Source organism: Cibotium barometz, chromosome 24 (genome assembly GCF_041138505.1).
Source record: "Cibotium barometz isolate CiBa-2024 chromosome 24, ASM4113850v1, whole genome shotgun sequence".
In the NCBI taxonomy this organism is placed as follows: Eukaryota; Viridiplantae; Streptophyta; class Polypodiopsida; order Cyatheales; family Cibotiaceae; genus Cibotium; species Cibotium barometz.
The window spans coordinates 20402963-20427459 of NC_141069.1; the positions used below are offsets into that span (position 1 = coordinate 20402963).

The 24497-nt window shown below is 44.9% G+C and overlaps 1 protein-coding gene across 2 annotated transcripts in view; it reads left to right on the forward strand.

Annotated features, from left to right (window-relative positions):
• Positions 1-713: 713 nt before the first annotated feature.
• The window catches only part of LOC147625000 (uncharacterized), a 35625-nt gene continuing 11841 nt past the window's right edge, over positions 714-24497 (forward strand). For both annotated transcript variants that reach the window (XR_015268898.1, XM_086818221.1), the window contains exons 1-6: positions 714-1381; positions 1686-1734; positions 13214-13316; positions 13424-13519; positions 13647-13721; positions 13851-13920. Coding sequence is in view for 1 of the 2 variants with exons in the window: in XM_086818221.1 (XP_086674347.1) it covers positions 773-1381; positions 1686-1734; positions 13214-13316; positions 13424-13519; positions 13647-13721; positions 13851-13920 (1002 nt within the window). In the remaining variant the exon portion in view is untranslated. The remainder of the gene's footprint in view (positions 1382-1685; positions 1735-13213; positions 13317-13423; positions 13520-13646; positions 13722-13850; positions 13921-24497) is intronic.

The following is a 24497-nucleotide window of genomic DNA, read 5'->3' on the forward strand; positions in this document are numbered from 1 at the left end:
GTAAGTAAATATATGTGTATGTATGTAGGCATATATGTGTGTGTAAGTAATATATATGGATAGACATTGTAGATGTATGTGTATATGTATATATGTATATGTGTATATGTATATACGTTTATGTGTTTGTAGATGTATATGTATATATGTTTATGTGTTTGTAGATGTATGTGTATATGTTATATATATTTATGTGTGTGCGAGTTCCTAGAGTATGCATGTATGTGTGTATGTATCTGCATCTCTATATTATTTTGTCTTCGCATGTATGTATACACAGAATTGCATGTATATATATTATTAATGTGTGTGTATTTTGGCTAGTCAATAGCTTTCACATAAGCAAAGAGATTTTGTGTGCGTGTATAAACATGAGAGAGAGAGAGAGAGAGAGAGAGAGAGAGAGAGAGAGAGACTCGCCTGTATATAGACATAGGTTCTCTCTCTCACTCTCTCCTTGCGGTTTGTTGGTTTGTTTTTGAAAGAGACTATTTTCTATGTGTCTTTGTCTATGTATGTGGAGAGAGAGAGAGAGAGAGAGAGAGAGAGAAAGGGAGGGAGAGCTATGTATTTTTGCATGTTCGTGTGAGAGAGAGAGAGACATAGATTATTCATAATGGCAGCAAGCTCCTTTCGATCTCGATATATATAGAAAACACGATATCTTTAGTCAAAGCTAAAATGCTCTATGGTATCCAAAAGGCGTATGCAAACCAGGGGGACTCGTTTATTTTAAAAGCTCTTGCCCTTCATACTTGTTTTTGTAATTGGCATGAGGGCTTCGATTTGGCGAGCTCTGTCATCAGGCCATCTTCCTGTCCCTTTGTCTGCACCATCGTTCTCTGCATTTCTTGCCTTTTCTTGGTCTGCATCTCGCCCGTGCCGTAGTTGCTCTTCCTGCACACCTCGCGCACGTTTTTCAGGCATGGCCGGCGAGATGGATCATCTGACGTCGAGTAACTATGGCAGAGGAAGCTTGTCTCCTCCTCTCGAAACCCTAGCACAGAGCGTGCATATCCAGGCTTCCGATTCGACAGAAATAGAAACACTAAAACAGAGCGACCGTGAGTCCGCACATCATGCTGAAGGCGGGACCTTAGAGAAGAGCGACCACGAGCCTGCAGAGCACGCAGTAAGCGAAACCCTAGGAAAGAGCGAGGGTGAGCCTTCGGCGCCGGAGCGGAACGGGCACGCGTCAATTGAAGGCACAGAGTTTGGTAGCTCGAGTAGCGGGCCAGTCGATGGCGAGAAGAGGCCTGATAAGGTCAGAAGGCAGGGCAGGGGAGGAACAGTGAAGTTTCAGCTCAAGAACTCTTGTGTGCTTGCTTTGCAGCGAGGAGATATCACCAAGTGGAGAATCGATGGGCAGACAGATACCATTGTAAGCACTTGCTGCCTTTTTTTCAGCTTTTGTGTGTGTGTGTACGTGCAAGTGCGCAATAGATCCAAATCCTTTGGTACCTAACTTCTGGAGTGACGAGAATGGATGCATGTGCCATGCCATGCCATGTACCCTTTAGATGAATGGATGTGTGTGCCATGTAGTCAGTGTGTGTGTGTGTGTGTGTGAGAGAGAGAGAGAGAGAGAGAGGGAGGGGAATGCTTTTTAGTTCTGGTAGCCATTTTTGCTTTCTCGAGTGTCGAAAGCAGCAAGCCAATTAACCATGGGTTCAATATACCTGCAGGTGAATGCTGCCAACACCCGCATGCTTGGAGGGGGTGGGGTCGACGGAGGTATGCATTTGGATTTGCTTTAGAAAGATGAGCTACATAGTATCTACCATGATGCATACCTATCAAGTACTTAAGTATGATGTATGGACTATTTCACATAGACATACCAACAACTTAATTTACATGATTTTTAAAAGTATGGAGAAAATAAATTAATGTTGTGCTCCTTTTCCTAGTTATACCATAGGCTTTTGTGTAAATTCAAAATAAAGGTAACTTTATGTGAAGCTCCTTATGCCTTAGTAGAATAGTGGGTAGGACTAGGACGGTGGACTCTACTGCTTGTGAAAGACGAGGTGAACTCCATATATGGCTAATGTGTAGAAAACAAGGATAATATGCAAAGCTAGCAACACCAGTAGCAAAGTACAAATACAACAAGGAGCCAGAGCAAGAAGAGTTGGAGCATTTGGGCCTATAGGGCCTTGTGCGAGCACATGCTAGTGACCATGCCATTGGTGACAAGTGAACTTTACATTTAACAACTCAATTATTATTTTGTGCTACTAAATGGGAGTATGAAAGCTAACTGCACATCCCGACCCTGTTAAACTTAGGAGAGTGGGTATAGAAGAGTGCCTTTGAGGTGTTGATACTTGCATGCATGGATTGTTAGGTCCCGAGGCTATTAGGGTTAAGGATTTTAGGTTAGGTTAACATAGCCTAGGGGTTAGGCATCTTAAGTGGGGGTTAGTAGCTTTTATGAGACATGTGCTATATTTGGCTCTTGGTTTATAGGGCCTGTTAAGTGACTTTATGAGTCACTTTGAGGGAGAGCTTCTCGGACATGGATTCGAGGCCTTGAGACTACTTCGTGCCCACATCCAATGGGTGTGTACTGGTGGTATGGGACACTTGGGACTTTGCATGCACGTGGAGCCACGTCTAAGATGCTACTATCCCGGTGTGCTTGGGGATGAGTGTGAATGGCTATGTGGTTGGGCAGTGAGCTTTTACGTTTATGTTTAATCCCAAGGTCTATTAGCATGGGGGCTTTACATTGGTATCAGAGCTAGACCTGCTGGAATTGAGTTGGGAAGAAACACTCGGAAAGGAGAGGAGAAAATCCATCGCGTCTTTTGGGTGCTAAACTGTGGGTTGCTTTTTGTCTTCCAAGGCCTGGTAGTATGGGACACTTAGGGTGGAAGAAGGAGCAGAGTCAGAGGTGAATGGAGATGTTACGACCCTATGTTTTTCTCTTGACAGAAAGCAGGTGGGCACGGGCACGGGCACGGGATGGACAAGTGTGAATGGCATCCGTTTGGATTTGAAAAGGAAACCCATATGTGGCCAGCCCAAGTGTGAAAGGGACAAAAAGGGGATTTTAATTTAAAGGTTTTAAAACCTTAGATGGTTTAAAAATATTATATTTGGAAGCATTTTTGCTATTTGCTTTTAGTTTTTTTTTTGGAGAAAAGCGAATCGCATCCTTGTTATAAGGCGAAGGGTGGCAGAATTCGTGGGGGGTGGTGTAGTGTGGTGTGGCGCATCACCTTGGTCATCATTGTTGCAGATACGTGGGCTGAGGGAAGGTGGTACAGGAGATGGGTATACAGCAGCAGCCAGTCGCCAAAAAGCAGCTCGACACAGGCAAACCAGGTTTGGCCGGTCGCCAGAGAGCACGGGCGACACCAAATCAGCAGCACAGGGTATTGAAACTGGCGGGATGGGCAGCGGGAGCATCGGGCTGGACCGAAGGGTGGCGCAAGGCTGCGGATGTTTGGACTGCTCCTCCTCCCCCTTACTTGCGCTGTCGCTTGTGTGTGGGCATTGGCGTTGCTGTGTGGCGCTTCTGTTGGGCTACTGTTGTGAGTGCCTCCGTGTTGTTTTCGGCTGCAGGTTCTCTCTCCCATGTGTGTGGGTGCATGCTTGCATGTGTGTGAGTACCAGTGGGCGCTCATGCGCGCACGTGGGTTGTTGGAGGAGGCACTGTTGATCTCGGCTACTATTGTGGCAGCTTTGTGTGGGTTGTACGACCGTGCATGATTGCTGTTGATGTTCCTATTGATGTGTACGACAGTGCTGCTATTTCAAACCATGGGGGGAGGTAGCGGTGGCCTTATTCCCCAAACTTTTTTTGGTGCAGGAGACTAGAGATAGGCTTTTCTCTCTCTCTCTCTCTCATTGTGGATTACAGGCCCTGTTGAAGAGGCTTGGATACAGAAGATCAAGCTACAAATACAGGGGATGATGTTCATGGAAGAGATGTGTTCCTCTTCGTCTTGAACTTATGTGTATTCAGGGATTGCTTGAAAATGGCCTCTATCTTTCTCTCTTTGGGTTATGGAAAAGCACAGGGTATTGCTACGGAAAACAACCCTGGGTTTTGGGCACCGTGATTGGATGGTGTATCTGTGGGTTTCTCATGGAAACAGGACATTGGTTTTCGAGAGGAAACATGACTTTGGTATCGAGGAAATAGGCCTATGGTTTATGGGATACATGTCTTTGGTTTATCGGATACAGGTCTTTGGTTTCATGTGGAAAGCATGTCTTTGGATTCGTGTGACCAGGTTGTAGTCTTCTCGAGGTTACATGCAAGCTGTGACTATAGGGAAGGACATATGGTTTGGTACAGCCCTACTGTTGTCTGGGAAAGGGTTTGAGGGATCCATGGTAGAGATGGAGAAGACCTTTTCAAGCAGGGAGGTGTTGTACAGGTGTGCCTTCTCCATGGTATGCTGTGCTGTAATAACGAGAGTTCTCTTTTGGAAGTCGTGGGTGAAACTATAAGGGATCCTATTGGTGGAGGATTCTACAAGTTGTACTTTGTACTAAATTTTGATCAAGTAAAGAAATACCGCAAGGAGCGCCACTGCGTTTTGGGGCCAATCGGTGTTCGTGTACTTTTGCAGGAGCACTCTAGCTCCCCTTGTTTGTTTTCTTTTCGAGGTCCTCAAAGGTGTTGAAGTGTTTTGTGTGCGAGTGTTTGTTTCACCGCCCGTCAAATTTTTGAAGGCCGGTTTCATGGTTCCATCGCCGGGATATCGTTGACTTTCTCAAGGAGGCGAGCCCGTGGTTGTTTCATGAGAGTCACATCAAAAGCTTCAACATGTGGAAAGTGAAAAGGCAGTGCAGGAGGCAGTTCAGGATTGTGTCTTTGCCTATATGAGGTGAAGAGCAAAAGCTAAAGATGAAGCTCATGAGAAAAGACACCAAGGACAGGAAGTAGTTAGCCAGGAACAAGAAGCAGTTGAAGTGTTATGGTGTAAGAGATGGGTTGAAGGCTATGGCTTTCGACACTTTGTCACCGGTGGTATCTTCACGGAGGCTTCATGGGTTCGGAAGGCAGCTTCTTTCTATGTTTAGCAATGGTCGTCTACTATGCTTCATTTGGGACTTGTGCTTACTACTTGGGTGGAGTGGAACTGGGATCTGGAGCATTGCCTGATGCTCAAGAGGGGGGTAGCACCTCCACTCCCTTGTTACAGACACGCTCAGTTTGTCACCTAGGAGTCGCTTGGTGACATCTTTGTATTCACCCGAAGGTACTGAGGCTGACAGTACATCTGCTTATGGGACTTCTATGATATTGTGTACTAGTCACATGAGATGGTAAAGTTGGGTATGGTTCACAGTCGGCTGCACCTTGAACTATAATTGCAACTATGGATGGTTTTTGCCTTTGGAACTAAAGTATGACTGAGGAAGATTGGGACATTGATCTTTGTCATATGGTTCTGGCTGTTCTTGACCAGGGTGTTGGTCAATTGGATATTGAGATGATGCTATTTGTGGAGTTGGTCTCCTTTGGAACGGCATGGTTTGGTTGAGCTCAAAGTCTGCGGCAACATGAGCTAACACTTCGAGACTCTATGAAGGGCATAAGTCTTGCGAGCAGTCCTAGAGTTGGTTTGGTTCATGGATATATGGATCGAACTCTATTTGTGCATGTATGCATACACTTTTTGAGGTATTATTATATTCTGGTGCCATTGGATCCTGGTACCCTTGAGAATACATTGGGTAATACTCTGGATTGAGTGGTGTGATGCATGTATATTGGTATGATATATCAAGTACTTTATTCTGTTCATGGATGCATCACTGAGTGTGACTCTTGCGGGATAGCCATGAGACATATGTGGGAAGTACTTCGTGGATGTATAGTTTAGATGCATTGAGTGCTTTCATATGCTCATGATGTACCTTCAGTCGTGGGTCCTGCGGGATGCCCATGGGTGTAAGGCTTGCGAGCAGCCCTTAGACTGTTACTTTAGAGTAGGTACAGCATCTTGAGGAGCATATTGTTTGCGAATGCATATGTGTGTCATGCATATGTAGAATGATGCATGGTTTTGTTTTTGGCTAACATAGGTTATGTGTTTCCACTTGGTTTTAGACTTTTGCTGCAGGTTTTGAAGGAACAAGCAAGAGTTGTTTGTCACTTTGACGTGACGGTGTGGCCTTATTGTCCAAGATGATTGTTTCATCACCCAGATGCACTGGAGGGGCATTGCTTTTGTCATATGGGGAATATTTGCTCATACGATGCCTTACTATGTTAGAGTGCAATCGAGGACGCTTGCTATTTTTCAAGAGGGGGGTATGTGTAACACGCGGAAGCTCTGGGAGTCTTCTTTCAGCCCTAAACACTCTTGGAAACCATCTGATACAAAAACGCAGATATAGAGAGAGAGAGTAGAGAGAGAGAGAGAGAGAGAGATGTGCTGGAAATTCAGTATATTCTATGGTACAAAAAGGTACCTAATTTTGCAGCCATGGGCTGCCTTACATAAAAAGGTGGTAACTCACCAAAACAGTCCCCTATGGAACCCCTAATGACTCACACCCCTAGAGGGAGTGAATGAATACAACATGGAGCACTTGGCCCTATTTATAGGCCTTTCCAAGCTTGGCCAACTGGCCGACTGCTGGTCGGCCAGTTCCACGACCATACAATCTTTTTCAGCGCTGCCTGACTTGTGAACGCTGCCCGACTGGATCTACTCCTTGTTCATGATGCGCCTGCTGCTGCCCATGTCCTCTGATTCAGCCGACCGGTTCTGTGAGCAGCCGACAGCATCCTTTTGGTTCTTCTCCAAGCCTTGCTTCAGTCTACACTGCAAAAGGTGCTCTGTGCTCTATCATCCTGGTTTTTCTACCTGGTTCATACTCTTTATCTGGTTGCACTTTTCTGGATCTAGCCCTGAGAATGTCCATGGCATCTATGATGCACATGACATCTATGGGCTGGACCGTAGGGTGGCGCAAGGCTGCGGATGTTTGGACTGCTCCTCCCCCCCCTTACTCACGCTGTCGCTTGTGTGTGGGCATTCGCGCTGCCGTGTGGCGCTTCTGTTGGGCTACTGTTGTGAGCGCCTCCGTGCTGTTTTCGGCTGCAGATTCTCTCCCCCATGTGTGTGGGCGCACGCTTGCATGTGTGTGAGTACCGATGGGCGCTCATGCGCGCACGTGGGTTGTTGGAGGAGGCACTGTTGATCTCGGCTACTGTTGTGGCAGCTTTGTGTGGGTTGTACGGTTGCGCAAGATTGCTGTTGATGTTGTACGACAGTGCTGCTATTTCAAACCATGGGGGGAGGTAGCGGTGGCCTTATTCCCCAAACCTTTTTTGGTGCAGGAGACTAGAGATAGGCTTTTCCCTTTCTCTCTCTCATCGTGGATTACAGGCCCTGTTGAAGAGACTTGGATACAGAAGATCAAGCTACATATACACGGGATGATGTTCATGGAAGAGGTGTTCCTCTTCATCTTGAACTTATGTGTATTCAGGGATTGCTTGAAACGGCCTCTATCTTTCTCTCTTTGGGTTATGGAAAAGCACAGGGTATTGCTGCGGAAAACAACCCTGGGATTATGGCACCGTGATTGGTTGGTGTATTTGTGGGTTTCTCATGGAAACAGGACATTGGTTTTCGAGAGGAAACAGGACTTTGGTATCGAGGAAACAGGGGTTTATGGGATACAGGTCTTTGGTTTATCGGATACAGGTCTTTGGTTTCATGTGGAAAGCATGTCTTTGGATTTGTGTGAACAAGTTGTCTTCTTCTCGAGATTACATTCAAGCTGTGACTATAGGGAAGGACATATAGTTTGGTACAGCCCTACTGTTGTTTGGGAAAGGGTTTGAGGGATCCATGGTAGAGATGGAGAAGACCTTTTCAAGCAGGGAGGTGTTGTACAGGTGTGCCTTCTCCATGGTATGCTGTGCTGTAATAACGAGAGTTCTCTTTTGGAAGTCTTGGGTGAAACTATAAAGGGATCCTATTGGTGGAGGATTCTACAAGTTGTACTTTGTACTCAATTTTGATCAAGTAAAGAAATACCGCAAGGGGCGCCACTGCGTTTTGGGGCCAATCGGTGTTCGTGTACTTTTTGCAGGAGCACTCTAGCTCCCCTTGTTTGTTTTCTTTTCCAGGTCCTCAAAGGTGTTGAAGTGTTTTGTGTGCGAGTGTTTGTTTCACCGCCCGTCTAATTTCTGAAGGCTGGTTTCAGGAGAAGATGCTATGGTTAGGTATGATAGGAGGCCTTTGGACTGATTTGTTGTACATACAAAGGGCTGGTCAAGTTATGTAGAAGGTTGAAACCTATGCACTTTTGGTTGTGTGTACATCTGCAAACTGTAGTACCTACATTTGAAGACAAGGAAATGACCATGGAAAGGGTAATGCTAATGCATATAGGGTGACATCTGTTGAGAGAAAGGTCATGGAAGAGAGAGGGAAAGGTTGTGAACTCTAGCATGCTGGGCATGCTTTTAGGTTGCTGTACAACACTATTTGCTCGACACACACAAGCATGGAGGCGTGTTTACGCAGTGTACAGTAGAGGCCCACACGTGTGTGTTTACAGATTTACCTGATGGTCTGTCACTTGAGAGGGGCGTTGATCATGCGATTGCCATAGGGCTACGAGGGGTCAAGTTGCAATCAATAGTAGATTTCTTGCAAGATATGTGGGATATGCTGAAAGTTGCAAGGGACAGCACAAAGAGTGCTTAGGATCGCGCTTGTTATTACGTTAACCAAGGACGGACCTTGAGAGTTTTACGAGAAGGCATGTGGGTGTATCTTAAAGTCCCAAGGACTCCAAGGTGATGAGAATTTGCAAGCATTACAAGTTATCTTCTTGATGTTTGTGGTCCTTACCAAATCAGAAAGAAGATTAGTGATGTGGCTTACGGGTTAGCACTACCTCATAGAATCCAGATTCACCCTATATATCTGTCGTTTGAAAGAATGTCTGGGTGAAGGTGACAAGATTGTGCCGAATTCCAATGGAGGAGATCCCTAACCTTGAGGACATTATTGGCTATATTCCTATGGAACCCGAGTTATTCTAGAGCCATGTACTAGACGGTCTTGGTGTAACTCGCGGCGCCCGGGGGACTAGGGCCTTTGACACACTTGTTAATACCATCAATGCATATTAAAACATTAAACATGGTCACAGCCCTAACACATATCCATCATCACTTTGCATAAAACATAAAAGCTGGACAAAACATCCACAAATGCTGAAAATGGAGCTTGCATATGTGAAATCGCATAGAGGCCGGAATGGGCCGAACCCCCCCCCCTTGGAGTACTTTATTACCCAAGGAGAATAATATCATGTACAAGCTTTGAGGGCCTTACTCTCCCCACGGGACATGCCGGATTATCCATATACAAATGCCATAACGCAGCTCAACACGAGGTAACCAAGATGGAACATAGGCTGTAGAAATGCCAAGCCAATAATATAATCCATGTACCTCCGTGTGGGTACTGATTCTTTCCCAAAAACCACAGGTCTTCATGCAATATAGTTGGTACAGCAAGTACAACTCTTCATTCAGTCGGTACAATAAGTACAATGGCTAGTGTAGCTGGTGCAGTGGTTGGTACAGCTGGTACAACAGGTACAAATTCTGGTACAGCAAATACAATGGTTGGTATAGTCAGTACAATGGCTGGTACAGCAAGTACAAGTACAAATTTTGGTACAGCAAGTATAATGGCTGGTACAACAAGTATGGTGGCTAGAAATCATAATAAAATGATTAAATACCCTTGCCTTCAGTATTTCTTCTCGATGGAAGCCTCCAAAACAGTCCCCAACAGCCGTATACTTCATGGGCAGCCTTCAAGAGAGAGAGAGAGAGAGAGAGAGAGAGAAGCCATCATTAGGGCAACTTGTAACAGTGGTACAGGCGAGGCTAGTGTGAGCAAGTGAGCCTCCTTTAATGAAGAGAGAGGGCTCCAATTTATAGATTTGGGGCTCCCATGAGTGAAAAAGGAAAGAGAAGGCTATGATGACAAGTGGAGAGCCACACAAAAGCTGAAGTGACAAGTTTGAGGCCACTTGTCTTACTTTGATCCACTTTCTAACAAGTGTCAGGCCACTTGTCTCACTTTGGTTCACTTTCTTGCCACATGTCCCAATCTAAGAGATGGGTCCTTGCATAAACTTTATCTCTAAAAATATCCCAACTGGTAGACATTTTGTCATAGGCACTTTGCCAACTCTTGGTATTTGCTCAATTCTAGATGTAATGACGCGAACATAATTTTCATCGGAGTCGGGCTAAAAATAGCAACTCTCCTAAATTTTAGGAGTGTGGTCCTTTGTATTCTAGGATAATCTCCCATTCCCAAAGCTTGTACTTTCCAAATATTTAGACATCCTGGAGTTCACCAGACCTCTTTCATATTGGGAAATGTCCAGGTTGGTGACATCCTCCCCAGCTTCTTAAAAGTTGTCCGCAACTTTAATCTTCAAGCCATATATTCAAGATATAATCATGTCCTATCAAGTGGGCGAGATGAGAGTCTCAAAAACCCAATATAACTGAAGAATCCATATCCCAAATAAATGGGCAAGACTAAATAAGTCACCATAATACCAATATCAAAATCATGTCCCAAAATAAATGGACGAGACAAAAACAGTCCCATAAGTCTAGATATCATAATCATGTCCCAAAATAAATGGGCAAGAATTCCGTGGATAGACATGCTAGACACAGGCACAAAAGCCAACTGTGTCTCAAATGAGTATATCCTAGACATGTCGATAAGAGCCAACTATGTCTCCATAACGAATATACTAGATATGGGCATAAGTATTAAGAGCCAACCGTATCTCCAAATAATATATGTCCAAACATGGGATATTAAAGCCATACCCATAATCCAATAACTTAAGGCACACAAACAGGTGCCAGTCCAGGGAACACACGCTCAAGGCACAGAAAGAGGTGCCAATCCACATGACCCTTGGCGTAGATGTAAGTACCATGCCAACCAGGTATCATGTCCACTCTACCACTTGCACTACGTGTTGGTACTCCGACCACACACCTTGGATGAGAGGTGGGCTCAAGTAATAAGATAAAATAATCACTCGCAGGCATAGATAGCCTGGTGTTCCATAAGCATTTTTGCTACACATAGTTTATAGGCATTTCGGCCACCAATAGTTTGTAGGCATTTTAGCCACCAACTCACACTACCCTCTCAGGTGCCCATGTTCCCTTCCATCTGCTCTCTATTATTCCACCCACACATGATAGAAACAATCTTCAAGAGAGCACGTAGGACAAGAGAACACTACACAGGGTATGTTGTGCTTGACACTAACCTCTGAAGTGCCCATGTTCCCTTCCATCTGGCCTCTATTGTTCCACCCACACATGGTAGAAACAATCTTCAAGAGAGCACGTAGGACAAGAGAACACTACACAGGGTATGTGAACCATGAGTTCCATAAGTCCAATGCATCCCAAATAAAGGGAGCCATAAACAATGTTTCCCTGAAACCATCTCAAGGCAAACAACAACACCAACACCTTTCTCCTTGCATGGCTATACAAGGGTTAGTGAACATCGAAAACACTTAGGCACTTTGCCAACTCTTGGTATTTACTCAATTCCAAATGTAATGACGCGAACATAATTTCCATCGGAGTCGGGCCAAAAATAGCAACTCTCCTAAATTTTAGGAGTGTGGTCCTTTGTATTCCAGGATAATCTCCCATTTCCAAAGCTTGTACTTTCCAAATATTTAGACATCCTGCAGTCCACCAGACCCCTTTCATATTGGGAAATGTCCAGGCTGGTGACACTTGGCATACCATCTTTTATGAGTACTTGATCAAATGGAAAGGACGGTCTGAGGTCGAGGCTACATGGGAGTTTGTGCGTAGTGTGAAGAGTCTCTTCCCTAGGACATCAATGGTTCTTAAGGGGAAGTATGTTACATCCCAAGGCTAATTAGGATTAAGACCTTCAGGTTAGGTTGACCGTAGCCTAGGAGTTAGGCATCTTAATTGGGGGTTAGTAGCTTTTATGAGACGTGCTATATTTTGCTCTTGGTGTATAGGAGGCCTATACAAGTGACTTTATCAGTCAATTTTTATGACTTGTGGTCTTGAGAGTACTCCGTGCTTACAGCCAATGGGTGTGTACTGGTGGTATGGGATGCCAGGGACTTTGCACGTGGATCCATGTCTCGGATGCTAATATCTTGCTGTGCTTGGAGGTGAGCCTGAATGGCTCTGTGGTTGGGCGGTGAGCTAGATGCTAGTAATCTGTGTGTTTCCTTTTATGTATATGCTTAATCGCATGGTCTATTAGCCCACTAGGGTAATCCTGTGGCAATGGTAGATAAACCATGGGATTAGGTGGAAATTGAATTTTCTGATGGGAATAATGAAAGTTTTCGAAGAATGGGGATTACATTATTCTTTCTATCTTTAGCGGTGCATTTGCCCTATCAACTCCTTATTTGATGTACTAAGTCTTTCTATTTGCTACTTCCCTTAGTGCTAGGCTTCATTATGGCTGAGTCTGCCTTGCATCTCCGGAGGTTTGACAGAAACTCTGTACGAAGGCCTTTGTGTGAATATATGCTCTTATGTGTGTGTGTGTGTGTGGAGTGCGTGTGTGAGAGCATATCTTGATACAGAGTTCTACACCCACTATTGGGCACAGATGATGTTAGTGGGGATGTCGTAGTATCTAGTCCGTACTATGCATAATGGAGTTGATAGTTATATAGTCTTGTGGGTTGACTACCATGATTATATAACACGTACGTTCCTAAAAGGTGAATTTGGACATGTTCTTGGATTCATCTAGGTATATATATTACATGAAACTGTAGGGACTAGGAATACTTAAGAGAGCTATACAAAACAAATGAAAAGGCAGACTTGGCATGTAAATGGTGATTGAAGACATTACGAGGATGAATGTAAAGATAAGAAGGTTTGGCAGGACTCTTTAAAGTTAGTGATAGTCGGAATCAGAAACAAAAGGTACTCTAATCCTGGAATGTGGCAGTTAAACTGCATCTGGCAGTTCGTGTCTTTTCGTGGAAAAAAGCATGCATTCATGGGATTGTAATTATTTGAATGCACACTCAACCTACATTGCGTCTAGTCTGAAGATATTTATGTAAGGCAGACTATGCTAATGCAGCATTGTGTGCCTAGTTTTGACATTGTACTTGGCTATATAACCTTTGTTGGCAGCAATACACAGGGCAGCAGGACCTGATTTGTATGAAGCATGTTTGGAATTGCCATTAGTAGGCAAGAACATCCGGTGTCGAACAGGAGATGCAGTCATCACAGAGTAATACGGATTAATCACAGACTAAATTTCTTGCTTTGTGTATCTGAAGTAATTTCCAGTCTGCAGTCTGCAGGAGATAATAAATTTTTGTCTGTTTGGTTTTACAGCGGATTTCGGCTGCCTGTCTCAAAAATCATTCATACTGTTGGGCCAATTTATGATGATGAAGAAACTTCCGGACCCTTGTTGGAGAGTTCTTACAAGTAAGTCATGGAGGATCAGTGCATTTACAAATGCAAGCTCCTGTGCTCAGGCTTAGATTATTCATCCTCTTTGTCAACATTTTCAGTGTTTGGCTTATGTAGAATTTACCCCTGGGTGTCCTTGCAGAAGTGCCATTCTTCTTGCAGTTAAAAATGGGATAAAGTACCTTGCTTTTCCAGCTATTTCTTGTGGTATCTATGGGTAAGCAATGAATATCCTATATGCGTCTGATTGCACTTGCCTTTCAGATAGATCACTAACACCAATGACTGAGAACATGGTTTTATGTGGTTGAATTCAATTGACGACTTCCTGATTTGAAATTTGCAGCTACCCATATGATGAAGCAGCAGAAATTGCCTTGGATACTGTCAATGAGAACTCAGCTGGCTTGAAGGAGGTGTGTTGAACTTTCATCTCTGGAATTAATAAAGTTCTTATTTTGTGAGGTCTGTTTTGTTGAGATATGGGAGGAAGAGGGTGTCTTGTGAGGGGGAGCGCTGCAAAACATGGCGCGAATGGGAAAGCATGGAAGGCTTCAAGGATGGTGAAAAGGATCCATAGCCAAGAGTTTAGAGAGAGGAATGGAAAAAGAGATATGGTGTAAGTAAAAATCAACCACAGCACATGTGCCACATAATCTTTCTCATATTAATTTATTGTCAAATACAAGTCTTTACAGGCTTCGTAGCCTTATTTACTCCACCCTTTAGAACCCTCTCACCTATCAAGCTTATCTACAATGCAATCACCAAAGCATATATATATATATATATATATAGAGAGAGAGAGAGAGAGAGAGAGAGAGAGAGAGAGAGAGAGAGAGAGTTGTATTAACGTCTTCAAAAGGCCAAAATGACCTATGAGACCAAAAGGTTACATCATATCCATGAGGTACATCATCCTGGGTACAAAATAGTAATAAAGAAATATAACAAAAATCTAGAACTGATCTAGGTACATGAGCAGAGAGCTCTCATATCACCCTAATACATCCCTCATGGGCCGCTGTGACATGGTGCTCAAGGTGGTAAAATTGAGCTGGCACGAGAAGGTCCTACAATGATGGGAGATGATGGCCCGGATCCTCCTATGGTGGCGTGGCCGTGGGCGAGGGCCATGGGGTCTGGGGCGTCAAGCTCTGCATAACTCAGTGACTCTATTGAGTGTCACACCTCTCGGCGGAGCTCCTGCACTAGCTTGTGGTCTCGGTATGATGAGAGAGAGAGAGAGAGAGAGAGAGAGAGCGAGAGATTGCAGACAAGATCACCTTTATTGATTAGCGAGAGGCTTACAATGGTAATAGCCACCTCCCCTCATCCTGCTGGTCTTTAGAAAGGAGGCCATGCAGCTGGCTGATTGCCATGACGCTGGCCGACAGCAGCCCACGACCCATAGACACGATAAAATACATAATCGCAAATAAAAGGGCCAGTTCCCACACACAATAAGATGCACAAAACTCCCCCTGTGCAGCTCATAGCGTGCAAAAGTCTGAAGAAGATTGTGAGGATTATGTTGTTAATCCCTCATATTGTGTACTAATTACTACTTAAGTACTTAACTTAGAACAAGAACCTTCAGGAGAACACTTGAGAGAAGATTGAATTGACTTGTTGTATTAAACTGAGTACAATAGGTCTCTTATATAGGAGATGAAGAGACACATTTGAAGAGGCATGTCCTTTGACGAAAGAACATGACCTTAGACGAAAGGATACAGCTTTAGGCTAAGGGATGTGTCTATTCGATGTAGAGGCACAACCATTCATCAAGGGATACAGACATTCGTCGAAGGGATGTGGCTATTCGATGAAGAGGTACATCCTTTGGCGAAGAGTCGCAACCAGTCGAGGGTAGGGGTTCCCTTTGGCTGGTTACTCTTTGTATCTGCAAAACAGGAATCAGCAATGAAGAGAGAATCTGATACATACATACGTCACAATTGTGACATTCCCTCCCATTTAAAATAAAATCCCTGTGTTAAATGATAGACATCCGTTTGTCAAAGAACTCCTGAAGAAGGTTAGGGTACTGCTGCATTTCTTCATCTGTTTGCCAAGTGGAATCAGACTCATCCAAGTCCATCCACTTCGCAAGAAATTCTGTAGTCAACTTTCTTCTTGTTTCCTTCTGTCGTACATCAAGAATTACTTCTGGAACAAGGATAATATGGTCATCTTCAATTTTTGGTACATATGAAGATAAGTGTGGAACAGGCGAATCTCCTTGAACATACTGTTTGAGCCAAGAAATGTGAAAAGTCGGATGAATCTTTTCCCATGAAGGTGGAAGTTCCAACTTGTAACTGACAACTGAATTTTTCTTAAGAATCTTGAAAGGCCCATAGAAGCGAGGTCGCAACTTTGGAAAAACTGACTTCACTGTTTTGTAGCGGTGAGGTGCCACATATAACAAGACCAAATCTCCTCCTTGGAAATCTGCATGTCGACGATGCTTGTTGGCCTGTTTTTGATATTTTTGTTGCACATGGACCAATTTATCTCGAACTTGTACAAGCACATCTTGCATCTCCTGAACCAACTGATCTGCCAACGCCACTTTGTGTTGTAAAACAAAGTTTGTAGGCACAAGAGGAGTATGCCCATATGCTGCTTGAAATGGAGTTAATCCAATTGCTGAATGATGGGAATTATTATAAGCAAATTCCACGAGTGGCAAATAATCTTCTCATGATGCCAAACGGAATTGAATGTAATGTCGAATCATTTCTTCCAAAATTTGATTGACTCTTTCAGTCTATCCATCTGTTTGAGGATGATAGGCTGAACTGAACAACAAATTTGTGCCAAGAGATTTGAACAAAGACGTCTAAAAATGTCCAGTGAACTTTGGATCTCTGTCAGAGATGATGGTCTTTGGCAAACCATGCAATTTGAAGACATGTTGCACGAACAATGACGCCACATCTGGGGCTGAAGCAGCTTTCTTGCAAGGAATGAAATGCGCCATTTTGGAAAATCGATCAACCACCACAAGAATCTGAGCATTGCCTTTGGATGAACGAGGCAAGGTGGTGATAAAATCCATACTGATACTTTCCCATCTCTCATTGGGAACTGGCAACGGTTGAAGTAACCCTTGAGGAAGTTGTCGAGAGGCTTTCATTATCTGACATGAATGACAAGCTTTGACAAATTTGATAACATCTTGCTGCATCTGAGGCCAGAAGTATGTAGCAGACAAAAGCCGATATGTCTTGTTGATACCAGGGTGAGCAGCATAAGGAACTTCATGATACTCTTGAATAAGAATCTTCCGCAATGAAGTATTGTGAGGCACACAAATGCGATCAGAAAAGAACAGCAACTCATCCATGATAATGTAGGCTGCAAACATGTTCATTTCTGCAGGACTGGGATTAGAAGATTTGAGAGCAAGGAACGCATCTCCAAAATCTCTATCAGTCAAATACTCATTTTTGAAACAAGTAGGGATTTCCATTTGTACATCTGTGATGGCAAAATTAATGGCTCGAGGCATGCGGCTTAAAGCATCTGCAACCACATTCTGAAGACCAGGAACATACTGAATAATCATGTGGAAATTAGCCAAGAATTCAACCCATCGGCCTTGTCGAGAGTTCATAACAGGCTGAGTGAAAATGTACATCAGAGATTGATGATCTGTATGTACAACTGAATTTGCTCCAAGAAGATAATGTCTCCAAGTTCGATAAGCATGCACGATTGCCAAAAACTCCTTATCATACACAGGATACCTGCTTTGAATGGCTGAAAACTTCCTGCTGTCAAAAGCAATGACACGATCATTCTGCATCAAAACTCCACCAGAAGCACGATCTGAGGCATCTGTCATTACATCAAAGGGCTGAGTGGGATCTGCAATGGCCAAGACCGGGGTTGTCGTCAAGGCATGCTTGAGATCATTGAAGGATTGCTCAGCTTCCGAAGACCACTGAAGTTTGTCCGACTTTGTCAATTCTGTCAAAGGGGCAGCAATCTCTGAAAATCTATGCACCTTGTTGTAGGATCTACTGCAATTCCATTAGCAGAAATGATGTGACCAAGATATTCCACATGGTTCTTGAAAAATTCGCTCTTCTTTTTGTTGATGTACAGCACATTGGTGCGTAGTACTTCAAAGACAATCTGTAAATGTTCTTTGTGATCGACCATAGATCGGCTAAAAACCAGAATATCATCGAGATAAACGATCACAAACTTGTCCAAGTACGGCCCAAAAATTTCATTCATCAGGGTCATGAAAGTGGTTGGGGCATTGGTTAACCCACAAGGTATGACCAAGAATTCATAATGGCCATATTTTGTTCGAAAGGCTGTCTTGTATTCATCACCATTACGGATACGAATTTGATGATAGCCGGACTTCAAATCAATCTTGGAAAACACCTTAGCACCAAGCAGTTGGTCGAACAACTCATCGATGCTGCGAGGCAAAGGGAATTTGTTCTTGATTGTCAGCTTGTTGAGAGCACGGTGATCAATGCAAAGCCGCATTGATCCATCCTTCTTTTTGACAAGCAAAATCGGGGCTCCGAAGGGACTTTTGCTGGGACGGATGTGACCTTTGTCCAGCAACTCCTGCAATTGCTTTTGTATCTCTTGAGATTCAGAGTAAGAAACACGGTATGGAGCTCGGGTTGGAGGAGGTTGACCTGGGATAAGATCAATCGGGTGATCCACAGGACGACGAGGAGGCAATGTCGTCGGAAGATCATTCAGAAACAAATCCTGAAAAGGCCTGAAGAAGGGTTGCTCCAAGTAAGCAGTTGTTGATGACGAGGCTTGAGACTGCTCACTAGTTTCTGCTTCAATCTCCCGTAACATGACCAGGGATGTTGTACTGTCACGTTTGCGGATGAGGCGTTTGACTTGCAGGGCAGAAACAACAGTGATGGGTTTGGCACTGAAAAGGCCATGAAGTTCCAGCTCTCGACCATCATGATATAACTAGATTGAATGAGAAAACGAAAGCTGATCACCGAATCATATCGATACAGCCAAGATTGTCCCAATATCATGTCATAATGTGACAACGGCATCATTGAAAAATTAAGGTGATCTTGGTAATCTTGAATCTGGAACTTAAGCTGTTGCACCTTTTTGTTACAATTAAGAAAGGAACCATCAGCAAGCTCGACTTGAAAAGCATCCACAAAATGTCGGGTCTATAGGCGAAGCTTGTGAACCAAAGAAGTGCCCACAAAATTAGTGGAACAGCCACTGTCCACCAGCACATTGATGGGACGGTCGCCAATGAAACCCAGAAGACTAAGGACTTGCTTGGAAAGATTCACCGGAACAGGGTTGGTACTTTGGCCATTAAGCATCAGGGTACTGACAAACTCAGAAACGCGAACAGAACAAGCTATCTGTTTGTTCTTGTCTTTCACAGGAGGCGGGTCATGATCAGCATGGTGGCAACTATCCACCTGAGAATTGCGCCGAGTGTTGGAGGGTTTAGGGTGCTGAGGACATTCATACCACTGGTGATCGCCAGAACAAATTGTGCAGAGGCCTGGGCGACTAGGTTGGGATGAAGTGGCAGTTGATGAAGAGGTTTGCTGTCCTGAAGAGGTTTCTCGCTTGAAGTTGCGTCAATCATTGCTGCGACGGTCCTGTCGAGACCGATCTCGGTTTCTGCTGTTGCCAGAGGATTCGGTCTGAGAGGATCCTGCGTTTGATACGGGAGTTTGCCTGGAAAAGCGCGGCCGGAAGGACTGTTGTCCAGAATATGGTCGCCGAGAGTTGGGTTGTCCAGAATTGGGACGTTGGGGTTGGCTAGTCCCATTGGATCAATTCCGCTGGTAGGAATGGGCGCTGGAGGAAAAGTTCCTAGGAGGACGCCGGTAATCACTAATGCGCTCGACATACGAGATTGCTTCATCCAGGGTGGCAGGATTGTACTTATGGACTTCGTCCTGGATCGTGGGTTCAAGCCCGTCATTGAAGCTGTGAAGCTGGTCAGAGGAGCTGAGTGTCTCTATCTCGAGAGCCAATTTTTGAAACTCTGAGATGTACACGGCCACGGAGCCAGTTTGACTCAGGCGGCGGAGAGAAGACCTGGCATGAAAGTTCACATTTGCAGGCTCAAAAGCCTTGCGAAGAGCACGCCGAAATTTTCCCCACGTTGGAGTAGACTTGCCATCTGAAATCCTGCGTCGCCACCAAAGGAAGGCGGTATCTTTCAAGAGGGTACTGGCCAATGCCACCTTTTTATTTTCGGGCAATTCGGTATTTGAGAAATAAACCTCCATCTTGTAGAGCCAGTGATCGATTAACCGCTTATCGCGGCGGCCATTGTAGGGCTCAGGATAACTTGATATCCATCTTTCGTGTTTGTGCTGTGGTCATTAATTTATATAAAAGTTTGAGTTCAACATTGTCTACCTCGGCAGTCGGATCGGGAGGAGTTAAGGGATCGTCCTGCTGGCCCACCGAGGATGATGATGATGATGTTGGAGAACGCGAACGACGCGCTTGCTGTGACTTCTTGGATCCCTCACGTTGATGTTGGTGCCGTTGTTGCATGTCCTCCATTGTGATCTCATTGATGCCATACCGTCGAAAAGGGCCTTTTGCAAGTCCTCCATCTGTTGTTGAAGAGTGGTCACCTGCAAGGCCTCCATCTGAGGATCGGCGGGTGGCACGTTGTCGTGCGAAGTCGACATCTGGAGAACTTAGAGAGAGTACTGAGGTGAAGCAGGAAAGGTCCACCCGAAATGTAGGATGGAAGAAGCAGCTGCTGGAGAGGCAGTAACAGGATCCTCGTACTCGAAGTCGGGGTCTTCCACTTCCTCGGGATCGTCCTCGGAGGTTACTGCATCTGCTTCCACTTCTTCGTTTGGTTCCGCCAAAGAACTGGGCACCGGAGATAATGGAGTATAGTCGGGGACGAAGATCTCGCAGTAGAATGTCACAGGATGGCGTGTGGAGGAGATATTGCGGAGGCCATCCACACTGCACTCTGGAAGAAAGTGTGCCAATTGCGGATACCGTGACAGAAAATACTCGAAATGAGTAAGATGTAGTGGCTCGCAGGTGAGGAAAATAGTCCAAATCGCCCAAGTGTCGGGTTCGGTTACATGCAGGCTGCTGACATGTATGCGGTACACCTGAGAGGCCGGGGATGCTGGGATAGGAGAGGTTGGAAGACTTGGAATCCACCCAGCATCGGCGGGAAGTGGCACTGATTCTGGAGTGGGGGCACGAGGAGGGCTGTGTTCGGGAAGAAGAGCCTTGGGGATCTCGTCGATGTAACTCAGGTAAGAGATGTGCATGTCGGGTTCCTCCGGAAAGTTGTCCATGAAGCATGCACGTAGAGGGCGAGAGCGCGTAGATTATGTGGTGTGGGCAAAGCCAGGAGAACCCACGAACAGCCAGGAGGGTGGTCGCCAAATCGCTGGGAAGAGGGGGGCGAATATGAATAAGGCGGCATCCTGACAGCCCCGGGGGGGGGGGGGGGGGGTGGTGGTTGCCGAATCGCCAAGGGGTGGCGGTTCACACTAGCGTACGCCCGTTGGTTTTTTGTTTTTTTTTAAAAGAGAGACCCACGTGGCAATGCACGTATTAAAATTTTGTGTTTTTTTTTTTAAGGTGCAAAGGTGACGCGTCGCCGACTGGAAGGGGTGTGCCGCTTCGAAGGCCTGGATCGCGTTGCCGACGGGAGGGTGCGCCGCTTTGAAGGGTGCTGTTTGGCGGCGAGAGCTCAGGACCGGCAGCTGCTCCCAGCAAGCAAGGGCTCACGCTAGCAGTGAACGAGGCGAAAAGAGGGGGGAATTCCATATTCGGCAGCGAGAGGGGTAGTTCCCGCCATGTTGCGAACGTCTAACACCGCCGGTCAGTAGGGAGGGAGGGTAGTCCGGATATTCAGCAAGGAGTCCCTCTCTGCAATACACACGATGCGTGTGTATGGGTGTGAAACCTTTTTGGTTTTGTTTACATCACTATGAGCAAGGATTTACGCCAAGTCCACCATCGCTCCGCTTCTTCCATACAACACCGAGAGGAGGAGTGGATGAGGGAGTGCTGCGGAGAGGGTGAGGGCTTCACAACCCATGGGTAGGAAAGAATTTGCTCTGATACCACTGTGAGAATTATGTTGTTAATCCCTCATATTGTGTACTAATTACTACTTAAGTACTTAACTTAGAACAAGAACCTTCAGGAGAACACTTGAGAGAAGATTGAATTGACTTGTTGTATTAAACTGAGTACAATAGGTCTCTTATATAGGAGATGAAGAGACACATTTGAAGAGGCATGACCTTAGACGAAAGGACATGACCTTAGACGAAAGGATACAACTTTAGGCTAAGGGATGTGTCTATTCGATGTAGAGGCACAACCATTCATCAAGGGCTACAACCATTCGTCGAAGGGATGTGGCTATTCGATGAAGAGGTACATCCTTTGGCGAAGAGTCGCAACCAGTCGAGGGTAGGGGTTCCCTTTGGCTGGTTACTCTTTGTATCTGCAACAGGAATCAGCAATGAAGAGAGAATCTGATACATACATACGTCACAATCGTGACAAAGATAAGCTGATGAAGATGCAACCATGGACACTCTAGTATTGCGCGGTACTGGATACACCTTGGAAAGACCATTTGCCAACCTGATGTTAGCATATATCATCTCCTGTTGGTGGCTTTTCTCGTGTTTATGGGGGGCATTTCTATGCTCAGGCATTCCCCATAGGCGGAGACGAAGGTGGCTTGGGTGGAGGTGCTCTACAACAACGTTAAAGACTACATTGGGAAGGTCACCTGTCATTTTTCCCCTATTTTATGGGCCTTTGATGTGGGTTGCCCACCCATTTTATGGAGTATTTCACCCATTTTATGGAGTAATATTTTATTAATAAAAGTAAAAAGAGCAAAAGCAAAGGCAAAAAGAGAAAAGCAAACCATAAAAAGGCAAAGCAAAAGCATGAAGACTTTTTGGCAAAAAGCAGGGTCTCTTACAAGTATAAAAAGGATTGGACTTCTCTTGTAGTACCATGAACAAGATCATTGAAGATTGAAGGAGATTGTGGAGTGTGTGTGGGATCATTATGATCATGGAGAGCTTCTTCGCCATCAACACCTTCTCCAACTTGCTTTTCAGATGTCTGGTTAGCCCTAGACTCGTATGGGCATATGCATGGGCGATACCGACGCATGTACGGAACTGTACGGAGAGAAATTTCAGAAACCCTAAAATTGCTCCAAAAACCCTAAAAACTGCTTTTTGGATGTTTTTATCGCCCAAAAACCATTAAAACAGGTTTTATATAAATTTTCTTGCGACAAAGAGCTTTTACATGGTTTTCTTCATGGACAAGGCTATAGAAGTTGTGGAGATTACTCATGTGATGAGCGAGTGTTTCTTGGACTTGGACATGGAGAACTTGCGCATAGAGCTTGGACATAGAACATGAAGCTTGGACATGAACATGGAACTTGGTTATGGAACTTGGACTTGGATTTGGATCCAGACTCGGATTTGTATCTGAACTTGGACTTGGACTTGGATCTGGATTTGGACTTGGATTCATTGGACTTGGATTCATTGGATTCGGATTTGGATATTAGATTTGGTACTAGCGCGATGAGCATGTTTCCTTCGCTATCACACTCTGGCTCTACAATGGCGGTGACCGCAGCGGCTGGCACCGCATCATCATCATCTCGTTGCTAAGTTGTTTGTACCAAAAGTATGTGTGTATCTGTGATAAAACACACATAAGCACAAGGCCAAGCTTGTGGCCAAAGGCTAGGCTTTATCGCATGATACGCACATACTTTTGGTACTAAGCACGAGGTGAGGCTTGTGGCCAAAGGCTATTCTTAGAAAGTTGGCGTGGATTTTGACGATACCTTTGCACCGACTGCTCGAATGGCGACCATACGGATTGTTCTTGTTCTTTCTACACTCTCATTGGCCCATCTTTTAGATGGATGTCAAGTTGGCATTCCTCAACGGGGAGCTAAAGGAGGAAGTTTATGTGGAACAACCCTCGAGATTCCAGGTTCCTGGCTCCAAAGGTATGGTCTACAGTTAGAAAAAGGCCTTACATGGTTTGAAATAAGCCCCGAGGGCTTGGTATGAGAAGATTGATGCTTTCTTTCAATAGAAGGGTTTCAAGCGGTCGGCGGCTAATCCAAATCTCTACATTTATCTCGAGAAAGGGTTGTATACTCTCATCATTCTCTATGTGGACTTGATCATCACAGGCAGCCAGCACACATTGCTCAAATAAAGGTTGCCCTCAATCAAGAATTTGAGATGATAGATCTTGGGTTACTTCACTTCTTTCTTGGATTGGAGATTTTTCAGTGCTCAGATGGCATGTTCATCTCACAATAGCAGTATGTTACAGAGTTGTTGGAGGCTTTCAGGATGATAGATTGTAAGCCCATCACTTCCCCCATGGACCCTGGCATCAAACTTTCCTCTTCTGGGTCCGATCCAGTGGCAGACACACTTCTGTACAGGAAACTGGTTGGTTCCTTGATTTGGTTACTCAACACACGGCCTGATTGTGCATTTGTGGTGGGAACTCTCAGTGCTTTCATGCAGCACCATTGGACACTCATTGGAAGGTAGCACTCTGTGTGGTGTGGTACTTGAAAGGTACCAAGGATTTTGGCATTTTCTATGGAGAGGGGCCACTTTACGTGGTTTGAACGACTCCGACTAGGTTTGAGATGTGGATTCCCGACGATCCACTACAGGGTGTTGCTTTACTCTTGGATTGGGAGTCATTTCATGGACGAGTAAAAAGGAGCCTACAGTGGTGCTTTCATCGTCTAAGGCGGACTATCGAGCGGCTTGTTCGACTTCGTGTGAGGTGATCTACTCGTGGCGGCTACTTGAGGAGATCGGTTTTCGACAGCAGCAACCTACCCTTATCTCATGCGACAACCAGAGTTGCTTGGCTATTGCTAAGAATCCGGTATTTCATGCACGGACCAAGCATAATAGAGATC